Source organism: Solea solea, chromosome 2, assembly GCF_958295425.1.
Source record: "Solea solea chromosome 2, fSolSol10.1, whole genome shotgun sequence".
Lineage (NCBI taxonomy): Eukaryota > Metazoa > Chordata > Actinopteri > Pleuronectiformes > Soleidae > Solea > Solea solea.
Genome location: NC_081135.1, coordinates 2,065,701 through 2,090,227, shown reverse-complemented (window position 1 = coordinate 2,090,227; position 24,527 = coordinate 2,065,701). Strand labels below are relative to the sequence as shown.

The following is a 24,527-nucleotide window of genomic DNA, read 5'->3' as shown; positions in this document are numbered from 1 at the left end:
TTCTGCATGTAAACTCTTACACTTAAACACTTTTACATGCGTGGACACAACATTTTTTATTTCCACTGATCACTGAGCTCCAAATCACACACCAGGCGCAACAACACCAGTGTGTTCACTCGACAAATCCTGAGTAAAGAGAGAGAGACAAGACAGGGCAAAAACACACACACACACAGTGACAGGTTGCCGAGCAGAGTACAGCGTGTCCCACACCGCTGCCACACTTGAAGAGAAAACATCCTCTGACTACATGCATTTAAAACTCTGTGTTTTTCCTCCAGACGTCTGGACAACTTTCCACTGACGACAGACGGTCAGACAGACAGACAGACAGACAGACGGTCAGGACGACTTTGGCAGATTTTAGTCACTTAACAAGAGACTCACCTGAAGTTTGTGTGTTTTTTTTGGAGTGCTTGATCCACTTGTTGAACGTGTTAATCTGTGAGTTTTGTTGTTGGGAATAATTTAGTCTAGATTTTCCACAGTGACACAAACTTGGAGAGCAGCTCCCGTGTCATTTTCTGTGTGGACTTTGGTTCAGAGAGAGTGAGTGAGTTCATGTATCCACTGCAGACTTAAAGCAGGTGCTGAGGCTTTTGTTAAGTGGCTAAAATCTGCTCGTGTCGCACGTTTTTCTCTCTTTATGCCTTTAAAGCAGGACGAAAATCTCGCTTAAAGTACAATAAAGGCGTGTTGCTGCCGCAATAAGTCGGGCGGGATTTATAATCGATGCATTGTGCCTTCGCCGGAGTCTCAGACACAGAAGTAGCCCCTCAGACCTCCAGAAAACAAGATAAATCCACAAGGAATAACTCATGTTAGCATCCCACCCCGTCATCTCCATCAGCCCTCGACCCCCCCCACACCTCCTGTGAATGGTCAGAGCGATGACTGTTGTGTGTCTGTGGGTGGCACAGACACAGAGAGCCAGTCTTCCACCCCCTCGGCAGAATAGCGCTTCAGCTGTGCCCCCCCCCCCCTCCCCCCCCTCTCCACTGTAACATTTGCATTCGGCCCTCAATGGCTGCTCTATCCTCAGAGCTGCCGGGGACGGAGCGAGAGGCCGCCTATAGGAGCTTGTAAAGCCCCGCCTTTAAATTTAAATGACACCCCTGTGACGGGCCAGCTCAAGTCATGAGTCACTGCTTCTCCATCCCACATGGACACTTCAAAAGCCAGAAAACAATATGGATGAATTAGGAATCAGGGGAATGGTCGATGTCTTTCCCATGAAGATGGAACGCTCGCTGGGCTTCTCCATAATCTGAGGCGCCATCGTGTCTTTAACGCCAGCGCGGTGACGTGACCGGTGACAGCGGTGACTGATGAGGAAAAACTGCTCGTCACAGCATGTCCTACAGTATCCTGCAGCAACAGGTCGTCGTCGCCCCTCCTCCTTCTGTTTATCCGCTTGTCCTCCTCAGCTCCGGAGGAGGAGGAGGAGGAGGAGGAGGATGAGGAGGAGGACGCCCGCTTTGAGAATCTGACACTAATTTTTCTGACATGAAGCCTGTGATATGTGTAATCCCCTTAAAGCATAGCCGCAGAACCTCTTGTATCCCCGCTGACCAGTGGAGGAGGAGGAGGAGGCACTAACTCCTTCCTCCTTGTATTCATCAGCGTGGCATTTACATCCTGCCTTTAGAGCAATGTAAATATGCACGCCTCATGTTCATTCTTCAGCTGCTCTGAGTTTTCACATGAATATTCATCGTTCTCTGCTCCTGAATCACATCAACACAACAGGATTTAATTCACATTAAAGACGGCGTACCTGGTATTAACATCCACGCAGAGGCATCTGTTCACAAATGCACCCATTCAGGGCTGCGACAATGACTCCAATAATCAATAATATTTATATATATATGTATATACTGTATGTATATACATATAGTTTATATATATATACACACACACATGCATATACTGTATGTATATATATATATAGAGAGTGTTTCCTGATTTTTCAGCTTCTTAAATGTGAATATTTTCTATTTCTGTCATTTTTCAGCTTCTTAACTGTGAATATTCTCTAGTTTCTGTCATTTTTCAGCTTCTTAAATGTGAATATTTTCTACTTTCTGTCATTTTTCAGCTTCTTAACTGTGAATATTTTCTACTTTCTGTCATTTTTCAGCTTCTTAACTGTGAATATTTTCTACTTTCTGTCATTTTTCAGCTTCTTAACTGTGAATATTTTCTACTTTCTGTCATTTTTCAGCTTCTTAACTGTGAATATTTTCTACTTTCTGTCATTTTTCAGCTTCTTAACTGTGAATATTTTCTACTTTCTGTCATTTTTCAGCTTCTTAAATGTGAATATTTTCTACTTTCTGTCATTTTTCAGCTTCTTAAATGTGAATATTTTTAGTTTTTCTCATTTTTCAGCTTCTTAAATGTGAATATTTTCTAGTTTCTGTCATTTTTCAGCTTCTTATCTGTGAATATTCTCTAGTTTCTGTCATTTTTCAGCTTCTTAACTGTGAAAATGTTCTACTTTCTGTCATTTTTCAGCTTCTTAAATGTGAATATTCTCTAGTTTCTGTAATTTTTCAGCTTCTTAACTGTGAATATTTTCTACTTTCTGTCATTTTTCAGCTTCTTAAATGTGAATATTTTCTACTTTCTGTCATTTTTCAGCTTCTTAAATGTGAATATTTTTAGTTTTTCTCATTTTTCAGCTTCTTAAATGTGAATATTCTCTAGTTTCTGTCATTTTTCAGCTTCTTAAATGTGAATATTCTCTAGTTTCTGCCATTTTTCAGCTTCTTAACTGTGAATATTTTTAGTTTTTCTCATTTTTCAGCTTCTTAAATGTGAATATTTTCTAGTTTCTGTCATTTTTCAGCTTCTTAACTGTGAATATTATCTACTTTCTGTCATTTTTCAGCTTCTTAAATGTGAATATTTCCTACTTTCTGTCATTTTTCAGCTTCTTAAATGTGAATATTTTCTACTTTCTGTCATTTTTCAGCTTCTTAAATGTGAATATTCTCTAGTTTCTGTCATTTTTCAGCTTCTTAAATGTGAATATTCTCTAGTTTCTGTCATTTTTCAGCTTCTTAACTGTGAATATTTTTAGTTTTTCTCATTTTTCAGCTTCTTAAATGTGAATATTTTCTACTTTCTGTCATTTTTCAGCTTCTTAACTGTGAATATTTTCTACTTTCAGTCATTTTTCAGCTTCTTAAATGTGAATATTTTCTACTTTCTGTCATTTTTCAGCTTCTTAACTGTGAATATTATCTACTTTCTGTCATTTTTCAGCTTCTTAAATGTGAATATTTTCTACTTTCTGTAATTTTTCAGCTTCTTAAATGTAAATATTTTCTACTTTCTGTCATTTTTCAGCTTCTTAAATGTGAAAATGTTGTGTTTTCTTTGCTCCGTATTGCAAAGAAATCATTTAAAACTGAACGATTTTGGTTTGACATTCAATAACAATCATCATGAGGGCCCACGTCCTCAGCTGACATTCTCTGACCAGCTGTGTAAGTAGACGCTTGATTCCTCAGATATTGGGATGTGATTTGGTCTGCGTCTGTCATTCGGTCCATTAAATTCAGGAAAATGATGGTGAAATGTTTCCATTCCTTAAAAAGCACTAATCAAACCACTTACGTGGATGATTAAAAATGGCGTTGGATGTAAAATGAAATCAAATAAAATCAGAAAAGAATAATGTTTCTTTTCTTTGGCTCCATTCTCAGTTTACTGTGGGAGAGAATGGGTGTAAGTGTTCACTGATGGCTGCTGATGGGTCAGCCAGCGTATCACAGGTCACAGGGAAACCACTTTGGTGAAAGCCCTCAGCCATGAGACGCAGAGAGGACGGGGGGGAAAAGAAAGAAGATGCAGACCCAGTGATCCCAGCACACGGTGGAACACCAGAGCCATGGCTGCACAGGGACAGGGCTTCCCTTCATCCTCTCACACACACACACACACAGAGAGAGAGAAGGCTCCCTCTTAAGGATCCTGTTTTGTTTTGGGGCTCTAATGGATCCGTTTTGGACTAATGGATCTGTTTGAAGGCTCCAGGACACCAGGAAGCACAAAATCCATTATGAAATGATAGCCGAGGGCTTTTTGCTTACATTTGGGCTGGTAATGGAGAAGAGGAATCAATGGAGAACAGTGGGTGAGAAGAGCAAGTCGTCTTAAAAGTCCAAACTGTGGCGGCGGCGAGGCTGCAATTAACAATCGTGAATTACACACAAATGAAGGAAATAGCAAAAGGAGACAAGGAGCAGGTAATATGGAAAGAACACACACACACACACACACACACGTACGACTGTGTTGCCTCAGCGGTAATTAAGTGCCTTTGCTGTAATCCCACACACAGACGAGAGAGAGAGTAGCATGAAGGTGAGATTAAAAAAGTGTTGCTTGTTTGTATTTAAATGGGAAGCTTGGAATGCAGGAATCTCTCTCTCTGTCTCCCTGTCTCCCTGTCTCCCTCCCACAGGCTGCGATAAAACACAAACACTCCCACTGCCGCGATGGGAAAAGTGCTGATCGTGCACGTCCGCACCCAAAAACGGTCCATCATTTTTTTTGACTTTTCAAAATAAGGGCGTGAAACAGCGTCCAGCAGACATTCTCTCTCGCTCAGGTCATTAATGAGAAGCAGTGGAGGAGAGGACACTGTAAGGCATCTAAATGATCTGCAGCGTATAGACAGGACGCTCTTAACAGCTCTTAAATACCTTTTATTCACCTGTTTGACGGATGGATATAAAACGCGGAGGTTATTTTAAGGTTTACGCCTTTGCTTTGTGAGTGTTTGGTTAAAGGGCGGCGGCGGTGGTGGTGTCAGTGTGAGGCACCTGCAGAGTCCAGGTCCACGCGCAGCTTAATCCAGCTGAAGTCTGGACAGAGAGAGAGCCCTCCTTCAGTTAATCTGATCATCTGTGACCTGCTGAGACATGAAACCCACCCTCCAGAGCTCGTCTAATCTGAGGGGATAAAGACCTGTGAGTGTGTACAGTACACACACGCACACACACACACACGCCCTGAAGTAAAACTGGAAGACGACAATGCCACCGCTCACTCTGGTGAGTCACGGCTAAAGCCTGCCTTTGACAAGCTGTCATTTCCCCGTGCTGAGAAGACAGATTTCACCGCTCGCTCGACACACTTAACATAACAGCAGCCACACGTCCAGAAACACCTTAAAGTGAGAGTTTAAGGTGTTTCTGGACGTGTGGTTGTATGAGGTACTGAGTGCACTCACTGGAAACAAAGTTTGTACCAAAGTCCATTGAGAAAACCGTTGTTTTTAGTTTCGCAGTGACGCCAGGGGCGGCGGTCTACGTCTGCGCCCTTTGGCTCATTTGCATAAATGAGGTCAATCCAATTAAGGGGTTTCACACCCAGAATGAACCAAAGAACACATGTGAACTCACGGATGAGGCAGCAGTGGCTCAACAACTCCTGTGTCTAATCTGTGTCGCTGGCATGTAAAAAAAATGTAGATTTTCTCTATGGGGTTTGGTGTGGAAAACACAACGGTCAAAAAACCTCATATTTGATATTTGAAAAAGGCTGTTAGTAGAAATCCAGTGGACCTTATTTTATTGTAACGTCCTGATTTTACACTTTCAAGCACTCTCCAGCGATCAAAGACTCCGCCCCCCCCACTGCTCTTCCCAAAATAACACAAATCCACTACATTATGCTAATAACACACACACACACAATGCCTACGTCTTCTTCCTCCACGTTCACTATTGAGCACGTGTCAGAGCGCGTTTGAGGAGTTGTGTAAATCCATAAAACAGATAAAAGGGGATAATGAGATGGAAGGGAGAGAAGAGATCTATTCATCAAAGCCTCTTTTCCAACACACTCAGCAGATCAGGGCACAACTGTTGTTCGGCTGCTTACTCTCCAGTTTTTTAGGAGATTAAAGCTTTGGTTGCTGACGTAAAATAAAATAATAATAATAATAATAAAAAAAGAGAGAGCGTAAGTTGATAGGTAGAGTTTTTACAGAGACTGTGGAGCACAGTAGTGATCATTGTCTCACGGTTATTTATATCAATAATGAGAGACAGTTCAAACTCAGAGGGATAAAAAACAATTTACGTGACAAATCATGTTGGTTTTTATAAAGAAAAATATGAAATAATAAAATTAGAGCTGTTAATCGATTAGTAAATGAAATGGCCAACTGTTTTCATCATCGATTCATCGGTTTTGATGATTAAAACAAGATTTCTGATTGTTTCTGCTTCTTAAATGTGGATATTTTCTCCGTTTCTTTGCTCCAGATAACAAACAACAAAACAAAGATGTTCTACAACACCATCATTTACAGGTTTGAACATTTTCTGACATTTCATGGACCAAGCGATGACTCGATGAATCGGGAAAACAATCGTCAGCTGCAGCTCCGCCAATCTCGTGTGACAAATCAACAAATCTTAAATCTTGAATTAGAGAGAACAAGACGACATTGAAACCAAGCTCCAAAAGAACTAGTTTCACCAGAGAGTGGCCTCCTGATCACGTGACAGCTTATTGTGACGCACGGTAAAAAACCTTTAGACTTTAACATTTGTGTATGAGCACACACACAGTGTCTGTATGTTTCCTCGGCGTCAGATAAATAAAAGTGCAGCTTTAAAGTCACTGAACTCCGGCGTATCGATCCCTCGTCTCTACTCTGACCAAAGGGCACTCTCCTCCTCCTGCTCTGGACCGACTCTTTAACGCCGTCTGCGCCGCTGAGCGCCCGGGGGCCACAGGAGGACGGGGTTTCATCATCTCCGTGTGGGTTTGCAGCGCGGTGCAGCCCGCGGGGAGCGAGAGCGTCCTCGGGAGCCTCATCATCGCCATTGCCAACAAAACATCAGGCTGAACCAGGTGCACCTTATTATTATTATTATTATTATTATTATTATTATTACCATCCTTTAGCTGCTTCTGTTTAGAAATGGGTTTAATTTAACCAGGAATAAAACGTCAGACAGTTCAATCACACAGGAAACTCGTGAAAAATGATAAACTATACATAAAAACACAAAATCTCTTAATCCTAACCCTCTGACTGAAGACGAAGCTACAACTTCTTACTCACCGCTATCTAAAACCTTTATTTTGACATGTTTTGCTTGCAAATGATTCAAAATACAGAATTCAGGAAAAGTATTAAAAAAAGAAAAAGTGTGAAAAGCTACAGTAAAGTTTATTTATACAGCACCTTTCACAGATATAAAATAATAATAATAATAGTAATACTAAGTGCTAAATAAAAGCACTTAATGTTACAATAGTACAATGTCGTGTTGCCTAAATATGTTTTTTTTTTTTCTTATTATGTTGTTCGCCTTCATTTTTCATATTATGACATTCTTTTGCTTCTAAAATATTAAAAATACAGGAGAATAGAAAATGAAATAGTTATAGTAGTAAATATTCTGATGTAATCTCGTGTCTTTAAAGTAATAATATGGCATTAATGTACATATTGAACACACGGTGTTCAGGCTCCACCGGCTTGTGTGACACGTGTGCGATGATGACGCACCGTCAGCTTCCTCTGAGCCGCGTCTCTGAACACGTGACACTAAGCGGCTGCCAATCATGTGACAATTAGAGGGAAATTAGCAGCGACTCCTCAAAAACTCATCCAGTCATCGGTGTGTGAACGAGTGAAGGTTAGCCCGCGTTAGCTGTGATGATACAAACACAGAGGAAAGCAGCGCCTGCTTGTTTAGCTACAATAAAACTTCTATTTCTGGCAAAAAAAAAGAGAATAAATGATTAATCCTGCTGTGACCACGCCCCTTCCTTCCCTCACCCACCACGGTGCGCGCTGCAAATTAGTGTCCCCCCCCCCCCCACCTGTCGCTGTGGGTTACTGGTGCAGGCATCTGCTGGGTGTGAAATTGGTCATCTCACTTTTCGTCCATGAACTTTGAATGCACCTCCCCCTCCTCCCTCCCTCCTCCCTCCTCCCTCCTCCCCAACTGTTGGCTCAAACACACACAAATACACACGTACACACATAAATACACACATACAGAGGCATGGATACGCTGCCATGACCTGAGGTTGACCTTTATGGTATGGTCGCCCTGTGTGGCAGAGGAGAGGAGGAGGAGGAGGAGGAGGAGGAGGAGGAGGGGGCGTGACACAAATACTACCCTCTACCCTCTGAAGTCATGCTAGAACTTTGTAGCTGCATTTATTCAGATTTTATGAGTCCTTCTGCCCCGTTGTCCAACAGAACTTTCACTGTCCATATCTGGCAGTGACGTCCTGAGGTTCTACCGTAATGACCAGTATAGTAGTTTTTGGAATTTTCTAGATATCGCAAACGTTTCGAGGAGTTACGGTAACGAGACGTACGCGTGCCAAATCCTGTCTGTGCCGACCTTTTAGAATCTTTATAGTTGATATCTTCTTCTATAATCGTACATTCACAGATGTGCAAATGCATGATTATCTTTTATTTTCCTTTGCTGTTGTGACACGACACGTACACTAACAAAGGATGAACTCATCTTAGTTTCATCGCAATGAAAAACTATTAGGATAATTGTAAAAAAAAACATGTTTAATACACATTCAAGACAAATGAAAAAAACCCTAAGACACATAGAAGAAAATAAATCGCTGATATCGTTTCAGAATCTATAGTGCACGTAAAAACAATATAATATAATATAATATAATATAATATAATATAATATAATATAATATAATATAATATATAATAATTGTATAATAGTTTGGGATTTTTCATTCGTTTTTACAAACAATTTAGTTTTAATTAGTTTTTAGAGCGTGTTTGCGAGTTATTAGCTTTTAGTTTTTATTAGTTTTAGTGTTATTTTTTGAAATATGGAATATTTGCCAGGTGCAAGATTAAAAAAAAAGAAAAAAAGGTGATAATAAGTATTGTGTCTCAAATACAACCTTTAGTTCTATAAACACACATTTCAGTTTCTGTTTGTCTTTTTTCTTTTAGTTACCATACATGTTTTTCTTCACTTTAAGTTATTTTTTATAGTTTTATAATAACCTTACTACCAGCCAGTCGTCGTCGGCTACAATAACGACAACGCCGTGTAATGTCAGCGCGTCTTCAACCGGAACCAGAGAAGGACAAGTGACATGTCCTCACATGGGACAATAAGGATGTCATGCTACACTGCCGCCTGGTTCACAACAGCCTGTCTGACACAGACCAACAGTCATTTAAAAGAAAACAGAGAAAAGGAAAGAAGAGAGAGAAGAGAGAGAAGCCATCGTGGTGTAAGGCCCCAAAAGATTGCATTTCGGTTGCCTCATTAGACGAAGCCAATTAAGAAGATCTCTGTCTCATTATGAAGACCGGCCTCTGGGAGACAGCTGGGCCTGTCTGTCTGATGGTTTGCTGCTCCCTAGGTGTGTGTGTGTGTGTGTGTGTGCACCTACACAGTGGGGGTGGCTGGATAGGAATGAAGTAGCTGTGTGTCTTTGTAAGTTTGTCATCAGAGGAGGAATTAAAGAAGCCCACAGGGCAAAGTCAACACATTTGAATGATAAGATACACACACACACACACACAGAACAATGATTTTTTAAACCTCAGTCTGCCTCTGTTGAGTCATGATGAAGCTGCATATCAATAATTAATGCGAGCGGAGAAAGGTCACGCACGCAGCACGCCTCCAACGCTTTTTACACGTCTTTAACTTTGCTGCAGAGGTGCTCACATGCAGCAGCAGCAGCAGCTGCAGCAGCTGCATTCACTGCAGCAGTGAGTCCTGCAAAAATCACCACGTGTGAGGAGGGAGGGGGAGAGAGAGAGAGAGGGGGGGAGATTGCAGAGAATCTTTTAGTTGAACAGCAGCACTGTGGGCAGCATGGATGGAAAATAATAATAATAATAATCATCATAAAAAAAAAGAAGGGATGACTCAGAGGTAGTGGGCAGACTGAGACCAGGTGAGACTCTGCTACAGCAGCAGCAGCAGAAGCATCAGCAGCAGCAGCAGCAGCAGCAGCAGCATCAGCAGCATCAGCAGCAGCATCAGCAGCAGCATCAGAAGCACTGTGCTGGTTTACAGAATTAGATTTAAATCTCGGCATCCAAACACTTTATTAGCCTGATTTATAACCTCATAGTTTGCAGAGGAAGACGGGAGGTGAAACGTAATTTTACATGCTGTTTTGCACGTCTAGAAATATCCATTACGCCATTATTGTTTGCTCAATATTGAATAAAGGGGCTGCAAGTAACAATTGTTTTCATAATGGGTCCAGAAAGTGTTGATCGGCGTTTTCCACCAGACCTTTGTTATGTAAAGCAAAGAAATCACACTGTTTTAATGATTTCATAATTATTAAATAAACTAATTGAATAGTTTTGAAGCTGATGAAGAAAATAAACGGCCCAATGCAGTATGTGATATATAGCTTCTTTTTTTCTTTATTATATCAGGTTTAATCCTGAGAACACAGAGCATTTCAGCTGCTTTTTTCCATTATTATGTTAAATATACATAAACAGAGGCTATAAGAACGTGTAATAGAGAGTATTATATCCTTTTTTTACACTATATAAACACACCTCAGCAAAAAGTACTAAGAATTTGTGAAATATGGAAACACATCACAGTTCTTATGAAGAGAAACTGTCTATTTTGTGACCTCTAAACACAATCACCACGCCTCCTGTCGTGTGACCTATAAAGGATGTCCATATACGGAGTTGTGTCTTATTCCCACAGCAATTTACCAAGATCTAAGAGTTAAAAAAAGAAGAAGAAGTGTTTTTCTCTCCGATATCAGTGATTGTGAGCGACTGTAACACATCTTTGTGTGCGTCATTCAGGCGACGACACATCAGCACCGGAATCATGCAGAAAATGTGGCACGTCTTTGTTACAATGTGCTCTGGGGGTTTGAACTGCAGACCTCCCACACCGGTGGAAACCACTCCGGCTGCTCGGCATCTGGGTGCTAATGCACCGTTGGATTTTCAACACATTTTCAGCTCCTCCACCACTTCTCTGTCCTTTAACTCCAGACACATTCAGTTCAAGGACGTGATTCAGAGCACTGCCGCGTCTCTCCCTCTGCCTCCTCTGACCAACCACTGCTGCAATTACTTAGAATTACTTAGAAGAATTGTCTAAAATGAGACGAAAACAAATTCAAACTTCATTTCTCAACATTCTCATGGCCAACAAAACAGCCCTCACTCACAGCGACTGTCACAGCGACACACTGATGTGGGTCAGAGCAGTGGCCCAATTAAAATGTCTCTCCCCTACGGTATCAACGTCTCTGATCATCAGCAGCAGCAGCAGCAGCAGCAGCAGCAGCAGCAGCAGCAGCAGCATCAATAACTCCCGTGTGAATGTTTATTATCGTAAAGTTGATTTTAATTCACGCAACAAATCAACGTGAAATCAACGTGAAAAGACGAACAGGAAATAAGTGGAAAGTGATGAACTTTGGCATCCTTTTCTCTCCTTGAACTATTTTCAGATCAGTTAAGGGGGGGGGGGCTGTTGTGGGTCAAATCACATGGATGAAATTAAATTGGGCACAGTCGGGCGACAGAGCACGTGTCTGTATATGAGGAGGAGGAGGAGGAGGAGGAGGAGGAGGAGGTGTTCTCTCGTCAGGGCCTTATCAAAGCAGACCTCGTCCACTGCAGGCCAGTGTTGTTATGCCGAAGTCAGTGCCTCATTGTGTCTGTGTGAATGACCGCAGGGGGCGGGGGCAGGGGCGGGGAGGGGGGAGGGTGCACTGACTCCCGCTGCGCTGCTGCATACATTCCCCTCCACGCTCGCTCGGCCCAGGGTGTGGCCCAGTTTGAGAGGATTACGCTGAGGAATGCAGCCTAGCCCATCTTTTTTAAACAACAGAGGTGAAATAGGGAGGGGAGGGGCAGGATGGTGAGGGGGTGAGGGGGGGGTGAAGGCCACAGGGCACAAAGTTCATGTTCACAAACGCTTCCTGAAGTTCACAAAAGTAAAGTAAACCGAGCCAGAGGCACGACGTTAGAATGAAGTGAAATGATAGGATCTATGATGTGTTTACATTTCACTGTCTGGTGTCTGTCTGGACCTGTGGCAGCGACTCAAGGTCACGTTTTCCAGCGCGCTCTCTGCCCACGGCGACGCCCCCCCCTCACGCCTCCCTTAAAGGGCCAGTTCCGGCCTTTTCTGATGCGTGGCTGCGTGAGGCTTTGACACACCGTCACTGGGGCGCGTCCTCTCACTGACAACTGAGCTTCCATCTATGACGTTGTCAAGAACGTGTCTGCACTTTTTTCAGGTGGAAACTAAAAATCGCTCACTCTCCATAGAGAAAATCAGCGATTTTAGGAGCTGCTGGTCAACCGCTGCCTCGTGTGGTCACTTTGTCACTTGTGTAAACACAGAATTCATAAACATAACACTAATGAACAGACTGCTGTGACGTTAAATCAGTGATTTTCTCTATAGACTTTGGTGCAGGAGAGCAGCTGAGACAAAAAAAAGCCTCAAACAACCACACTTAACCAAACCCCTTAACTACTTTAATCTCTCAGTTGCCCTTTTATCACTGGTTCTCATTATTCCCTCCATGTTCTCTCGTGTCTTTATTACGGATTTCAGCCGTCCCACGACTCAGAGAGAGCCGGGATTAAGATGTTCTTACCAAGTGAGGGAAACCAGGGCGCCTCAGTCCCATGGGGGACAGGGGGGACGGACTGTGCCGAGTCTGTGACACACATGAGAAAAAACACACCGCACACCTGAAAGTGGCCACTATTGTGTCCCCCCCCCCCCCGCCTCACCACTTTCTCCTCGATGACCGCAGATTTGACGGAAACATAACCCCACCACCTCTCCAGCGGCTGACGCTCGCTCAGGCGTGGAGGTCACCTGATAAAACCTGACTGGCCATGTGATCCCCCACAGCCTCTGACACATGTGTGTGTGTGTGTGTGTGTGTGTGAGAGAGCTGCTGTTAACACACACAAACTGACCAGTTTAGGTCCACGACGGTGGAAAAAGGGGGAAGTGTTGAAACAAAAGGCTTCTGTCAGAGGCATGACATCATCACATGACCACCGTGACTGCACTTACTCCATTACCCAAGGTGTTGTCGCTCATTTCCTCCAAACTTCAGTTTCCAGTTGTTAAAACACAGTATGATGTCCATCTATGTTGCCACACTGTGGTCACTACATTCTACAATGTTAATGTTTCCAAATTTAAATGTAAAAATTAAATCTGGATTATTCTGGACCCCCGACAAAGCTGCTCCCGTCGCCGAGGTCACCGCGCTCACATTCAGATGTCACGCCTCCAAAATTGAAATTGGCGACGCTCGCGTGGGTCGCGCGATCTCATGTTTACCGAGGCAAATGTGACAATCGCTGGACAGAGATGAAGCGGCTCGTCCTATTTAGAGCAAGATGACAAATGTAGCACAGAGGGAACGACAGAAAATAACCCCCCCCCCCCCCCCCACACACACACACACACACAAGACATCACACTAAAGGAACGCTCGGAGCAGCGTAGGATGCTGCAAGCCTCACTGCCATGTGAGAAGAACAAAAAAAAAAGGCATTTTAAGGATTAATCATAAGAGAATTGATGCCATTTTTAAATAAGGGTGTAGTGAAGATGAAAGAAGCCATTCTTCATTGTCATTTCGCCTCATGCAGAACAGCTCCAGGTGGAAGTAAGTGACAGTTTAGCCCTTTCATGTCCCTGTTCTTATCAGAAATCTGAAAGGCCGAGCTTGTTCTCCAAGAATGAGCGCACACGCACACGCACACACACACACACACACACACACACACACACACACACACACACACACACACAGAGGAGCAAACTGAATTAAACTCTCTTCACCTCATCACGAGAACTTTCTCGAGACGTCCGGCTGCACTGTGTTTAAAATTAATAACACCTTTTAAAAGCTGCGTCACACACAATGATTGCAGAGCACTGAGATACCTCTTCTATTTTACATCTAACTTGAATTTGATTGGGTCATATTATTATTATTATTATTATTAATATTATTATTGTTGATGATGTCTGGGAGCACACGACCCCATGTGTGTAACCTTATCAGATGAGGAGGAGTTGAGGAGGAGACCCGGAGGAGACGGTGCGGGCGTAAACAGCGTGCACCTCAACACATTTCCTATTACGCATAATAATAAAGGATTCATTCTCCCAGCTGTCACGAGGAAAGTCTTTGTGAGAGAGGAGGAGAGGTTGGCGTTAAAAGTACAGAGGATTCCTGTATTCCTGCTCTGTTGCTGGACCATGTGTGTGTCTGTGTGTGTGTGTGCGGGGGGAGGGGAGGGTGAGGGAAGAGCAAGCGGCTGCAGATAGAGATCTGTCTATACATTTAACAGTTTGACTGACTCGTCCTGAGTGGCCTACAAATGACTGTTGTTGTGAGACATGAGCACAGACTGCAGACAGTAGGTGTGTTCACGAGAACACGGTGATGTCATCACGTGGCCCAGTTCAGACCTGATGCACTAGCAACGGAGTGATTTAAGCACTTTCACAAAACGCTCACCTGTGATATGTTTGCTGCTGCTTTTTTTGTACGAGAAATCGGAGAAAAAGTGCAAAAACACCAGAAGCAAAGTGTAATCTTTCCATTTTAATGGAGGCATTTTCATTTTTGCCCACTGGCCACGCCTCTTGAAAGTGGGAGGTGACGACATATTATTTTTCCTTTCACCCCAACCTGTCGTGGCAGATGCTGCACAGCGTTGTGTCTTTTTACGACTCACACCGTGTGAAGCGCTGGGTTTCCTCGCCGCCTCCTCCCTATTGTAAGGTTACTTACTCTGTAAAATGCCTTGAGATAATGTACGCATGTCATTTGGTGCTATACATATATAATTAGCAACTCTTTATTGAGAAAATCTGCATTTTTAGCCACTGATCTACTGGATTTTATCCACCAAAATCACAACATAAGACATGAGCCACTTGCTGATGGAGGCAGCAGTGGACCAACAACTTCCTAAAATCACCAATTTTGACCAAGAGTGAGACAAACAGTCCAAGTATTAGCACTTAAGCAGTAAAGTCTAATGAGTTGGTACATTGGTACATCACGAGCGCAGCTTGTTTTAAGATAAATAATAGACGAAACTTTACTGAACCTTATGTTCCAGGTGCAGTAAAGTTCACCACATCAGAAGCTGGAATACTGTGAAATAGAGTTAAAGCTGCCGGTCGTGGAGCTCCGTGTGAAATCCAGCTACAGAGCGACGAGCTCTTCACAGTGTTCTGCTCTAGTTTCTTTGGCTATTTATCACTGTCACCTTTTTTTTTTTTTGTCTTTGTTTTCAGTCGGCTTGAAAATAATAGGTTCCTCTCGAATGCAGTCCTCGCATTTGCAGCGTGTGTGTGTGTGTGTGTGTGTGTAAAGTGACCTTGTTATAATTGAGAAGAGTTTCTAACTAGACTAAAAACAGCGACAACTCCTGCTAGGAAAGATTTTATCCTCAGTTATAATAATAATAATAATAATAATAATTCTGCTTTTCTTAGATCTGTGGGAAGCAAACGTTACAGGAGCACTCGGGCTGTTCATGTTTGTGTGTAACAGCTGACACACACACACACACACATGTGCCCAGGAATAGACGCTGTGGCACGACGATGACGGACACGGCATGGTAACACAAGAAGAACGTGGCATATAAAAACCTGTGGTGACGGTGGACACGACAACGGACCCCCTGACCTTTGGTCTCACGGGGGGTCAAGCACTTTAAAAACCACCCGCCGACCGTGAGGCGACCACACGGCGGTGACATTTAACGTACCTTGAGCGAGTCGAAGCAGGCGATCACCCTCCCGTTCTCCACCTGGCAGCTCTTGGGCGGGTGGGCGAACTTGCACTCCTCGTCGCTGCGCGAACACGTGCCTCTCTGGAACTGCCGACACACCTCCAGGGTCAGCCATTTTGTGTCCCGTATCGTGGCGATGTTGAGAGCCATGTCGTCAGGGTCAGCGTCAGCAGCAGCGGCGGCAGCAGCAGCAGCAGCAGCAGCAGCAGCGCCGGCTGTGGAGCCACTTGTTTTGTTTTTTCTTCTTTAAAAGGAGGACGGTAAATCCTCAGAGGACGTGTTTCAGTGCTCCAGGAACAAAATAAATAAATTAAATAAAACCAAACTGCTGAAACTAATTGAACATGTAGCTGTGAACGGCGTGCGTCAGGTCAGTGGCTGATGCTCGTCCTCGTGGACAGGACAGGACAGGACAGCGGAGGTAATGGACAGACGGACGTCTCTGCGAGAGGCGCATGGGACAGAAGCTGAAACGTTCATCAATCAGGACGACACAGAGGGGGCATGCTCGGAGACGAGCTCCACCGGTCGCACCGACGTCCCCAAAACGTCCCCCTGTGTGACGGATGGTGTCTGTGCAAAAGGAGGCGGAGCAACAGCGCTGCTATTTCAAGGTGCAGCGGCACACAGATTAGAAACCAACACAGGGGGTTCTGTTGTTTCAAAGCGTGTGTGTGTGTGAGCGGTGAAGCTCCACCACTTCACCGCCGAGTTAATTCACACGGAGTAGCAGGGATGGTTGACCCCGCGGGGGGGCAGGGGAGTCTGTGGTGCAGCTGAGCGGAGTCCCGTCGCAACTGCAGACGCCGAAATCCGACGCTTCTCAGAAACACCCGAGGACCTTTAAGTGGGGACGCTGTCACACAAGGCACTTTCTGTCCCGAGATCTGAAATGGAGACGAGAGAGAGAGACAGGAAGAAGACACAGAGGTTACTTTGAGTGCAGGTGTTGGAAAATAACCTTGATGCAGACGTGGGACGATCCCGCGTCAGTGCACTGTTGTTTTTCGGGGGGGGTGGAACCTTTCAATTTCATTCGTAAAGACATTTTTAAATGAGTTTTCAGCAAATCTTGACACCAGTGAAGCTGCACAGCTCTAACTTTCAGGTTTTGTGACCGTGTCATGGCTTAATCTCACCCGTAAAATAGATTTTAAAGGTGTAGTCCTGGTTTTAATCCTGGCAGCACAAAATGGCCACCTCAATAAAGCAAGGCCCTTGACTTATGCACAAATGGCTTGTTATTCTTATTCTAAGGCTAGAAAAACTACATTATTTTCATTTTAAAAGGTATCACACCCTAATTCAAAAATACCTGAATGCAACTCATGATAATCTGTCTTGATTAATTCGTCGTTTGGTCCAGAAAACGTTGAATATTGTTGATCAGAGTTTCCCAAACCTGAAAATAATCATTCACAAACGTCTCGTTTTGTCCACAAACCAAACAGGAGCAAAGAAACCAGGAATAATCCACATTTAAGAAGCTGAAACATGAACGAAAACTACTTTATTTGTTAAAGAAATATGAATTATTGATTAGTAGATGAATCATTACAGCCCTCAGTGCCAATAAATCCCTCTAAATGTAAAATATATCCTGGAGCTTTGAACCCAACGTGACCTCCTGGTAAAACAGAGGGTAAATAAAAGTGAGTCGGTGTGAACTGAAGAGCATACACTGCCACAGAGGAGAGCCACTTCTCCAGGGCCAGAGGGCCGATGAAGCACAGCTGTGTGCCATTATACGTGGCGGCGACTACAAGCCCCCGCCAGCGCTCCGACGTATCGCATACAAATGCGGTAAACGGTTAAAAAAGCCTCTGCTGATATGAGACGGTGGACAAGAGCATCAACTCGCAGAGAAGCCCCCGAGGGAGGGAGGGAGGGAGGCAGGGAGGTGCGGAGGAGGGGTCACGCGGCCCCGCGGAAAAACCGCGCAGCGCAGCACTATTCCAGGCAGACGTCCAGCAGCCGGAGAGGAACCGAGACAGATGCACGCGCGAGTGCCAGACACCATTATGACGCCGCTCGGTGTCCAGCAACAGTCGCCGCTCTCCCGCTCTCCAAATTAGATACCGGCTCATTGACAGTGGCAGAGGGGGAATGTTTGTGTGTCTCATCCTGTGAGGGAACTGGTTTCTGGGTCTGGTTGTTGTCCAGGGACACGGGAGGAGGAGGAGGGGGATTAGGTGGAGTAACAATCTGAGGAAGTGACCTTTACTTTGAGCGTATGAAATCCGTTATTAAGTTACTGCGCAGGGAGCGTTTTTCTTGGCACATCTGGAAATGTTTTTGGGGACGGGGGGACGGGGAGGGACGGAGGACGGGGGGGTCTGAGGACACCAGACACAGGCAGCAGACGCAGAAAGAGACAAAGAGACAAACCCACAGCAATGTATCGATTGAAAAAAGTGGAGAGAAATGTGTAACAGCACGAGAACAATGTCTCCAACAAGCTCTGAGGGCACATGACAAGCTCCACTTGGTGTTAATGAAAGCAAGTCAAGACTTGCACTTGAAATATCTGTGCTACTGTTGGGGGGGGAGGAGGCGAGGGGAGGGAGGCAGGGGGGAGAAATCCCTGAACAAATTCCCTGCAGAAGCCCTCACACAGCTGTCATACGGGTGAACAGTCTCTCACTTCTTGTCAGATTTGAGGTTCAGCAGCGTATTCGTGTTCCGCCCTCGTCGCGCTCCGCGACTTGCACTCGTGTTGTTTAATTAGAGATGAATTCACAGTCATGTGACAAACAGAGTCCAGACTGCTTCCCTGGCTAATCATATTGTCCCACTTTAGTGCTGATCATGTGAAATGAGATGAGAAGCTTCCGCGCCGCGCGTGTGCTCGCTGGCTGCGGGGCTGCGCTCGCGGACGCGGGATTCAATTTCACAGCGTCTCCCTGGGGAGGATGGGAGGGGAGGGGAGGAGGGAGACAGTCAGGTAAGAATCGTGTCAGATCTGACCTTTAACAATTAATCCCCACTTATTTTTAGAAGCCCATTAGAAGTCTGTGATCAAGCTAACCTACTTTGTCAAAACACGCAGAGGGACGCCGGCGCCGCTTGGCCGCGACTTGTGCTGGAAAACACGGATATTTATCCACCACGTTCACACACGAGTTTACAACAGACTCAACAGGCAACATGTTTGTCAGGAGAGAGATTGAAAACAAATGTGGAGCACTGAAGATAAAGATGTGACCCTGATGTGGGCGATGGGACGATAAAGACTCATGTACGCTGAACTCAAGCCACGCCAAAAATCTCTATCACTGAAAATCACTTCATTGACTCAAGTATTACATTATTTCACCCGACGAGCTTCTGAGACAACGACAGAGAGCAAACTGTGACCCTGAGGGCGGGGTAACTGCTGTTAACTGCTTCAGCTAACGCCGTCACGTCCTCAGGACATAACAAACTGAAAACACAGCGTTTAAAGACGTTTGCTTTGCTTTGACTGCTTCTGGAGGACGTTCTCCGAGGTTAGAGTTCTGCTTTGCTGCGTCCGGATGTGTCCTTGGACCGATGTCAGGCTCCTGAGATCAATATATTGATGATATTACATCCATATGCTGTTGCGTCTTCGTGGAAAGGCTCATTTTTTATTCATAAAAGTGTTTCAGGTCTGAAGGAGCTGCTCCCTCTGAACACTTGGACGCACAAACTTACACATGTAGATGATTTTAAATGGGTTTAATGTCACTCAGCCCACATTTGTTGACCACTTGTCAACTTATCCTGGACTTATCCTGGTTAAATTAAGGCTTAATCATAACAATAATAGTAATAATAATAAAGGTATTCATCTTTTCCTGGTTGTAAAGGCTGTTGCATCGATACTCATCGTATTTACTATGCTGAACACATAAAAAACAACAATTTTTAAGTGTAATTATTCAAGTTAAAGCAGAATTTGACCCTATATATAGTCAATTTCATTTTTTCTAACACACGTAAATATCCTTCTTTTAAAGAAATAAACCAGGTATGACCTGAAATGAAAGGTAGCAAAACTATTATAATATTAATAAAAAGGTATTCCTGGTTTTTAAAGGCTGTAGAATTGATAATCATCTTATTTACTATGCTGAATACATGGAATCAACACTTTTTTAAGCCTTATTATTCGTGTTAAAGCAGAATTTGACCAATTTCATTGTTTCCAACACACGTTAATATCCTTCATTTAAAGAAATAAACCAGGTACTATGTGAAATGAAATACAGATCATAAATATCAGTACATATGTTTCATTTTAGAGAGTATTCACAGTGTATTGTCACTTTCACTGTAAAAAGTTCATTTATAAGCCAGGTCACCCATGGATTTGATTTATATCCTAATACATTGATAATAAGTGACAGAAGATTATTTCCCACGTCGCCCCAGGCCTCTCCTGCACGCGGTTTAAAATTAAAAACTGAGGTTGTAACGCAGGGACAATGCTAAGAAAGACAGATGGTGAGCAGGTAGGAAGAGCGAGGCGATGCGGCATGGCTGAGCCGGGCTGTGTTGCACTTTTAGAGTCCTTCCAGGAATAAGAGGAAAAAAAAAAATATGTGGAGATCAGCATTGTGCAAAAATAGAGCTTCAGCGAACGGTGTCATAATCTGTCTTTATCAACACAGAAAGATATCGCGTTACCTCGAGGACACCAGCCCTGCGCCGTGTGGACGTTTTTTTAATCCCGACCGCGCCATCATTAGCACCACGTGTTAATAAAAGTTTCATTTGTGATGACAGGTCGACGTGGTGCAGAGAAACACCACAGCAGTGGACTTTATGGATTACTGACGCTTACTAGGGCCAGCTGGCGGCGGCATTAACTTGGTCAGTGTGTTTAATTGAATGAGAGTCAGCAGGATTGGGCGGGGGCGGGGGAGGGGAGGGGGGGTGTCTCGAGTGAAAGTCATTGGCTTGACCTCTGAATACCGTGCATGTAAGCCATTAGCCTGGTATCTGTGTGCAGTGGCTGCTCGTTGTTTGTGTTGTGCACAGATGATAAGCTACCCTGCTTTCCATTGGTCGTTTAGCCGCCGCCGCCGCCGTGACAACGTTTACTCCCCGGCGTCGGCCAGGTGTTGCCAAGCGAAATGGAGTAGAGAACACAGAGGGAGGGGGGGCGGAGGTGGTGGGGGCTCATGACGCCGCGTACCCCGAGCGAGCGGCTGCATTTCCATTTATTACCATTTTGTGCTGGCAAACCACCGCCTTGTGGTCATTTGCATCGCCAAGAGGAACAAGTGGTCAATGTTTTTCAAGGCTGGTGGAGAGAGAGGGCCTCAATGTGTGTGTGTGTGTGGGGGGTTCTCCTTTCCTGACAAATAAGGATCAGAGCGGGTCTGTGTCCCCGTGTTTAATAACACTACAGACCAAAGCTACGTGGCTCCTCCTGTTCCATATCATCAGCAGCCATTAGCGATAAGGACGGGTGAGTGAACTCAGCAGAGTCTAGAGCGGGACTAAGCTACTGTTCAGAGGCGTTTTCACAGTGTCAGCAGGTATGAGTGTGTGTGTGTGTGTGTGCGCCCCATATCATAATAAGCCTTAACTAAACTGCAGTGACCCACTTTGGCCCTGGACTGGACATAACACACAACGGTTTGTTTTTGTCTTCAGTAAATGGACATGTTTTACAGTGCAGAGGCAGCCAGAGGTGAAACGCACCGCTCACACAAATGTGACGTGTAAGAGGTGCAAGACGCAACCTTCTCTGACACGTGCTATCAGAGAACAAGTATTAGACATTTATAGTAGAGTGTTCACGTCTTATGACACTTCAAAACACAAAAAAAGTAAAGCCGCACACTATAAATGATTGAATTAGTCATCTAATCTACTATTTTAGCACTCGGTTAACTCGATTAAGTGCTTTTTAACAAAAGTTCTGTATCTATATAACAAAAACATTATTAAATAATGAATTAATTTGGTCTGAGAACAAAGCAAGTCATCGTCACTTTAAAGATTTGGTAAATGCGCATCTCCCGCTCAAACAACCAATCAATTAATCGAGTAAATAATGGACAGATTAATCAATTATGTAAATAAATCATTATTCGCAGTCATTGAGCAAGACGATTAAACATAAGAATAACAGCTATAGAGGGCGCTACCATGGAGGTCAAGGAGGTTAGCAGCTTATGTTATAGGCATTAGTCATATGGGTGGATCTTACATCCTATAATACACTTTAAAGCCAATATGGAGCGATACCGACAGAATGACCTCCAACTGTGACACAAAGCTGTCAATCACTCGTACTGTACGTGTCCAACTTTACCGTCCAGTTTCCCCCAAAATGGGAACTGAAGACGAGCTGAAACTAGTGAAGAAGAAGAAGAAGAAGATACAAGATCCTACTTCTGAGCTTTCACAACGTCCTGATTATAACAGCCACAGCGAGGTGAAGCACTTAGAAGAAAGTCGGTCAGAGTGTGCGGCTGAAGATGAAGGTGAATCTCTGGGTTTACTTTCAAAAGAAAGGTCGTTCTTTTAACTTAACACAAAAAAAAGGAGTGAGACAAGAAGAGAGAGAGAGGGAGAAGCTCACCGTGTAACTCTGTGCATTCAAAGAACCGCGACAGAAACCAAAGGAGATTAAAGCTCCTGTGACGCTGGAAATATAAAAAGTATAAACACATGAAATGAATAGAAATCTTAAGCCGCTAAATGGCTGCACTTGAAGACACAAGCGCTGAATGATTCAGCAAACTCACCCCCCCCCATGATCTGACTGCCACTCTCATCCACCAGCCGTCTGAGAGACCTCCCAAACCACTACATCCATTTAGTGCTCACCTCAAGGTGCAATTTACATGAGAGAGCGATTTTCGCAAAAAAGAAGGAAGAAAGTGGGGGGAAAAAAAAAAACCTGGCAACGACTCGGAGACACGTTCCCATTCTTCTCCCGACAGGAAGGGCTGGACTGATGTTCCATTTTAGAAAAAAACACCCACTTCCCCTTGAGCCACAGCCAGACGTGTGACACCACCCTTGGCCTTTTCCACGCGATGACACTGAAGCTCGGCTCAGACCGAGCACTGAGCACGCAGCTAAATGTAGACCAGGCAACTTTGTGCCCCGTGTGACTCCAAAGGTTAATAACGATGTGAGAGACCTTCGCGTTTGGGACATTTTGGATGTTTTTTATGAGGCTAAAAGTGAAGTGAAAACCACATGAAGCAAGCGGTGACGTTGAAACACAAGTTTTCTTTTTCCCTCCTCCAGAGAGTGAATAATATGTTGCCCATGTGGCATAAAAAAAAACATCTGCTGACATTTGCACTGAGGAGAGGGAGTGAGTCTGTGTCTGTGGTCGAATCCTAATGCAGGAAACTGCTGCACTAAGGACACTTACTGCGTGGCTCCCAATCTGTCTCTCTCTTTTTCCTCCCCTCGTTCACAGCCTCACACACTTTCTCTCACACAGATAAAACATTCCCCCCCCCCCCACCCCAACCAGACTGGTATGCAGCACACTGCAGCAAAACTCCAGAAAGAAAAACCTTTTAAAAAACACACACAAAAGCAGCAATGACGGCTCTCTCCCACCTCATTTCCCCGGGTCTCCCGGTCTCTGTCGTCCCACACGTTAGAAGGCACCTGGTGCTTCTGTGACACTTCAACACGGCTCCTGCCTTCAGCCTCAGCGAGCCGAGTTAATGACCGTGTGAAGGGTTGTCATTCCTCACGAGCTGCCGTGTGCTGCAGCTGGACGTCCATGCCTGGACAGGGACTCTCTCTCTCCGTCTGTCTCTCTGTCTGTCTCTCTGTGTCTCTCTCTGTGTCTCTGAGCCACGGAGCAAGCAAGCAAGCGAGCGGGCAAGTGAGCGAGCGAGGCAGTGCAGGCAGGAAGCAGAAGAGTGTCTACTCCAACTATCTGCTTAAAACACACCAACCCACCCCCTAAATCCAGCCCCTTCCTGCCCACCAGCTTGTAGCAGAAGGGCCCCGCCCCCCTTCACAGCTCCAGCCAATGGGGAGGAGCCACTGCTCTGAATCACAGCTGTCCATTGGAGCAGGGGAGCAGCACCCAAGTGAAGGAGGCGAAAAAAACTGCACTGACAATGACAACACGCTCACTAATGCTGACTGTACCAGGTGTTTCCCCAGTTTACAAGTTTAAAACTAACAAACTCTTATTTGGTTCAAAAATATCTTGAAAGGAATGGATTATTCAAACATTTCTTAGTATTTTATTTTCTAGTTTGCAAATACACTTCTTTGCGCTCCCTCACTTGTTATTTGTGCTCCCTTACTTGTTCTTTGCTCCCTTGTTCTTTGCGCTCCCTAACTTGTTCTTTGCACTCCCTCACTTGTTCTTTGCTCCCTCACTTGTTCTTTGCTCCCTCACTTGTTCTTTGTGCTCCCTTACTTGTTCTTTGCGCTCCCTCACTTGTTCTTTGTGCTCCCTCACTTGTTCTTTGCGCTCCCTCACTTGTTCTTTGCTCCTTCACTTGTTATTTGTGCGCTCCCTTACTTGTTCTTTGCTCCCTTGTTCTTTGCGCTCCCTCACTTGTTCTTTGCGCTCCCTCACTTGTTCTTTGCTCCCTTGTTCTTTGCGCTCCCTCACTTGTTCTTTGTGCTCCCTTTAAATCTTTAATTTTCATGATATACAAACTACCTAAGTTCCCGTTTTCTTTGAGAAATTGTGACTTTATTCAAA

General features: G+C 44.3%; 1 protein-coding gene across 12 annotated transcripts in view; it reads right to left on the bottom strand.

The window, feature by feature from the left end:
- Window positions 1-24,527, bottom strand: part of LOC131474247 (muscleblind-like protein 2a) — a 58,122-nt gene that overhangs the window by 26,677 nt on the left and 6,918 nt on the right. For 11 of the 12 annotated variants that reach the window (XM_058652075.1, XM_058652018.1, XM_058652056.1 and 8 more), the window contains exon 2: window positions 15,830-16,740. In XM_058652075.1, coding sequence (XP_058508058.1) covers window positions 15,830-16,003 — 174 coding nt within the window. In that variant the 5' untranslated portion in view covers window positions 16,004-16,740. Of the gene's footprint in view, window positions 1-15,829; window positions 16,741-23,413; window positions 23,735-24,527 lie in introns of those variants that run through there. The other variant, XM_058652024.1, reaches the window with a different exon arrangement.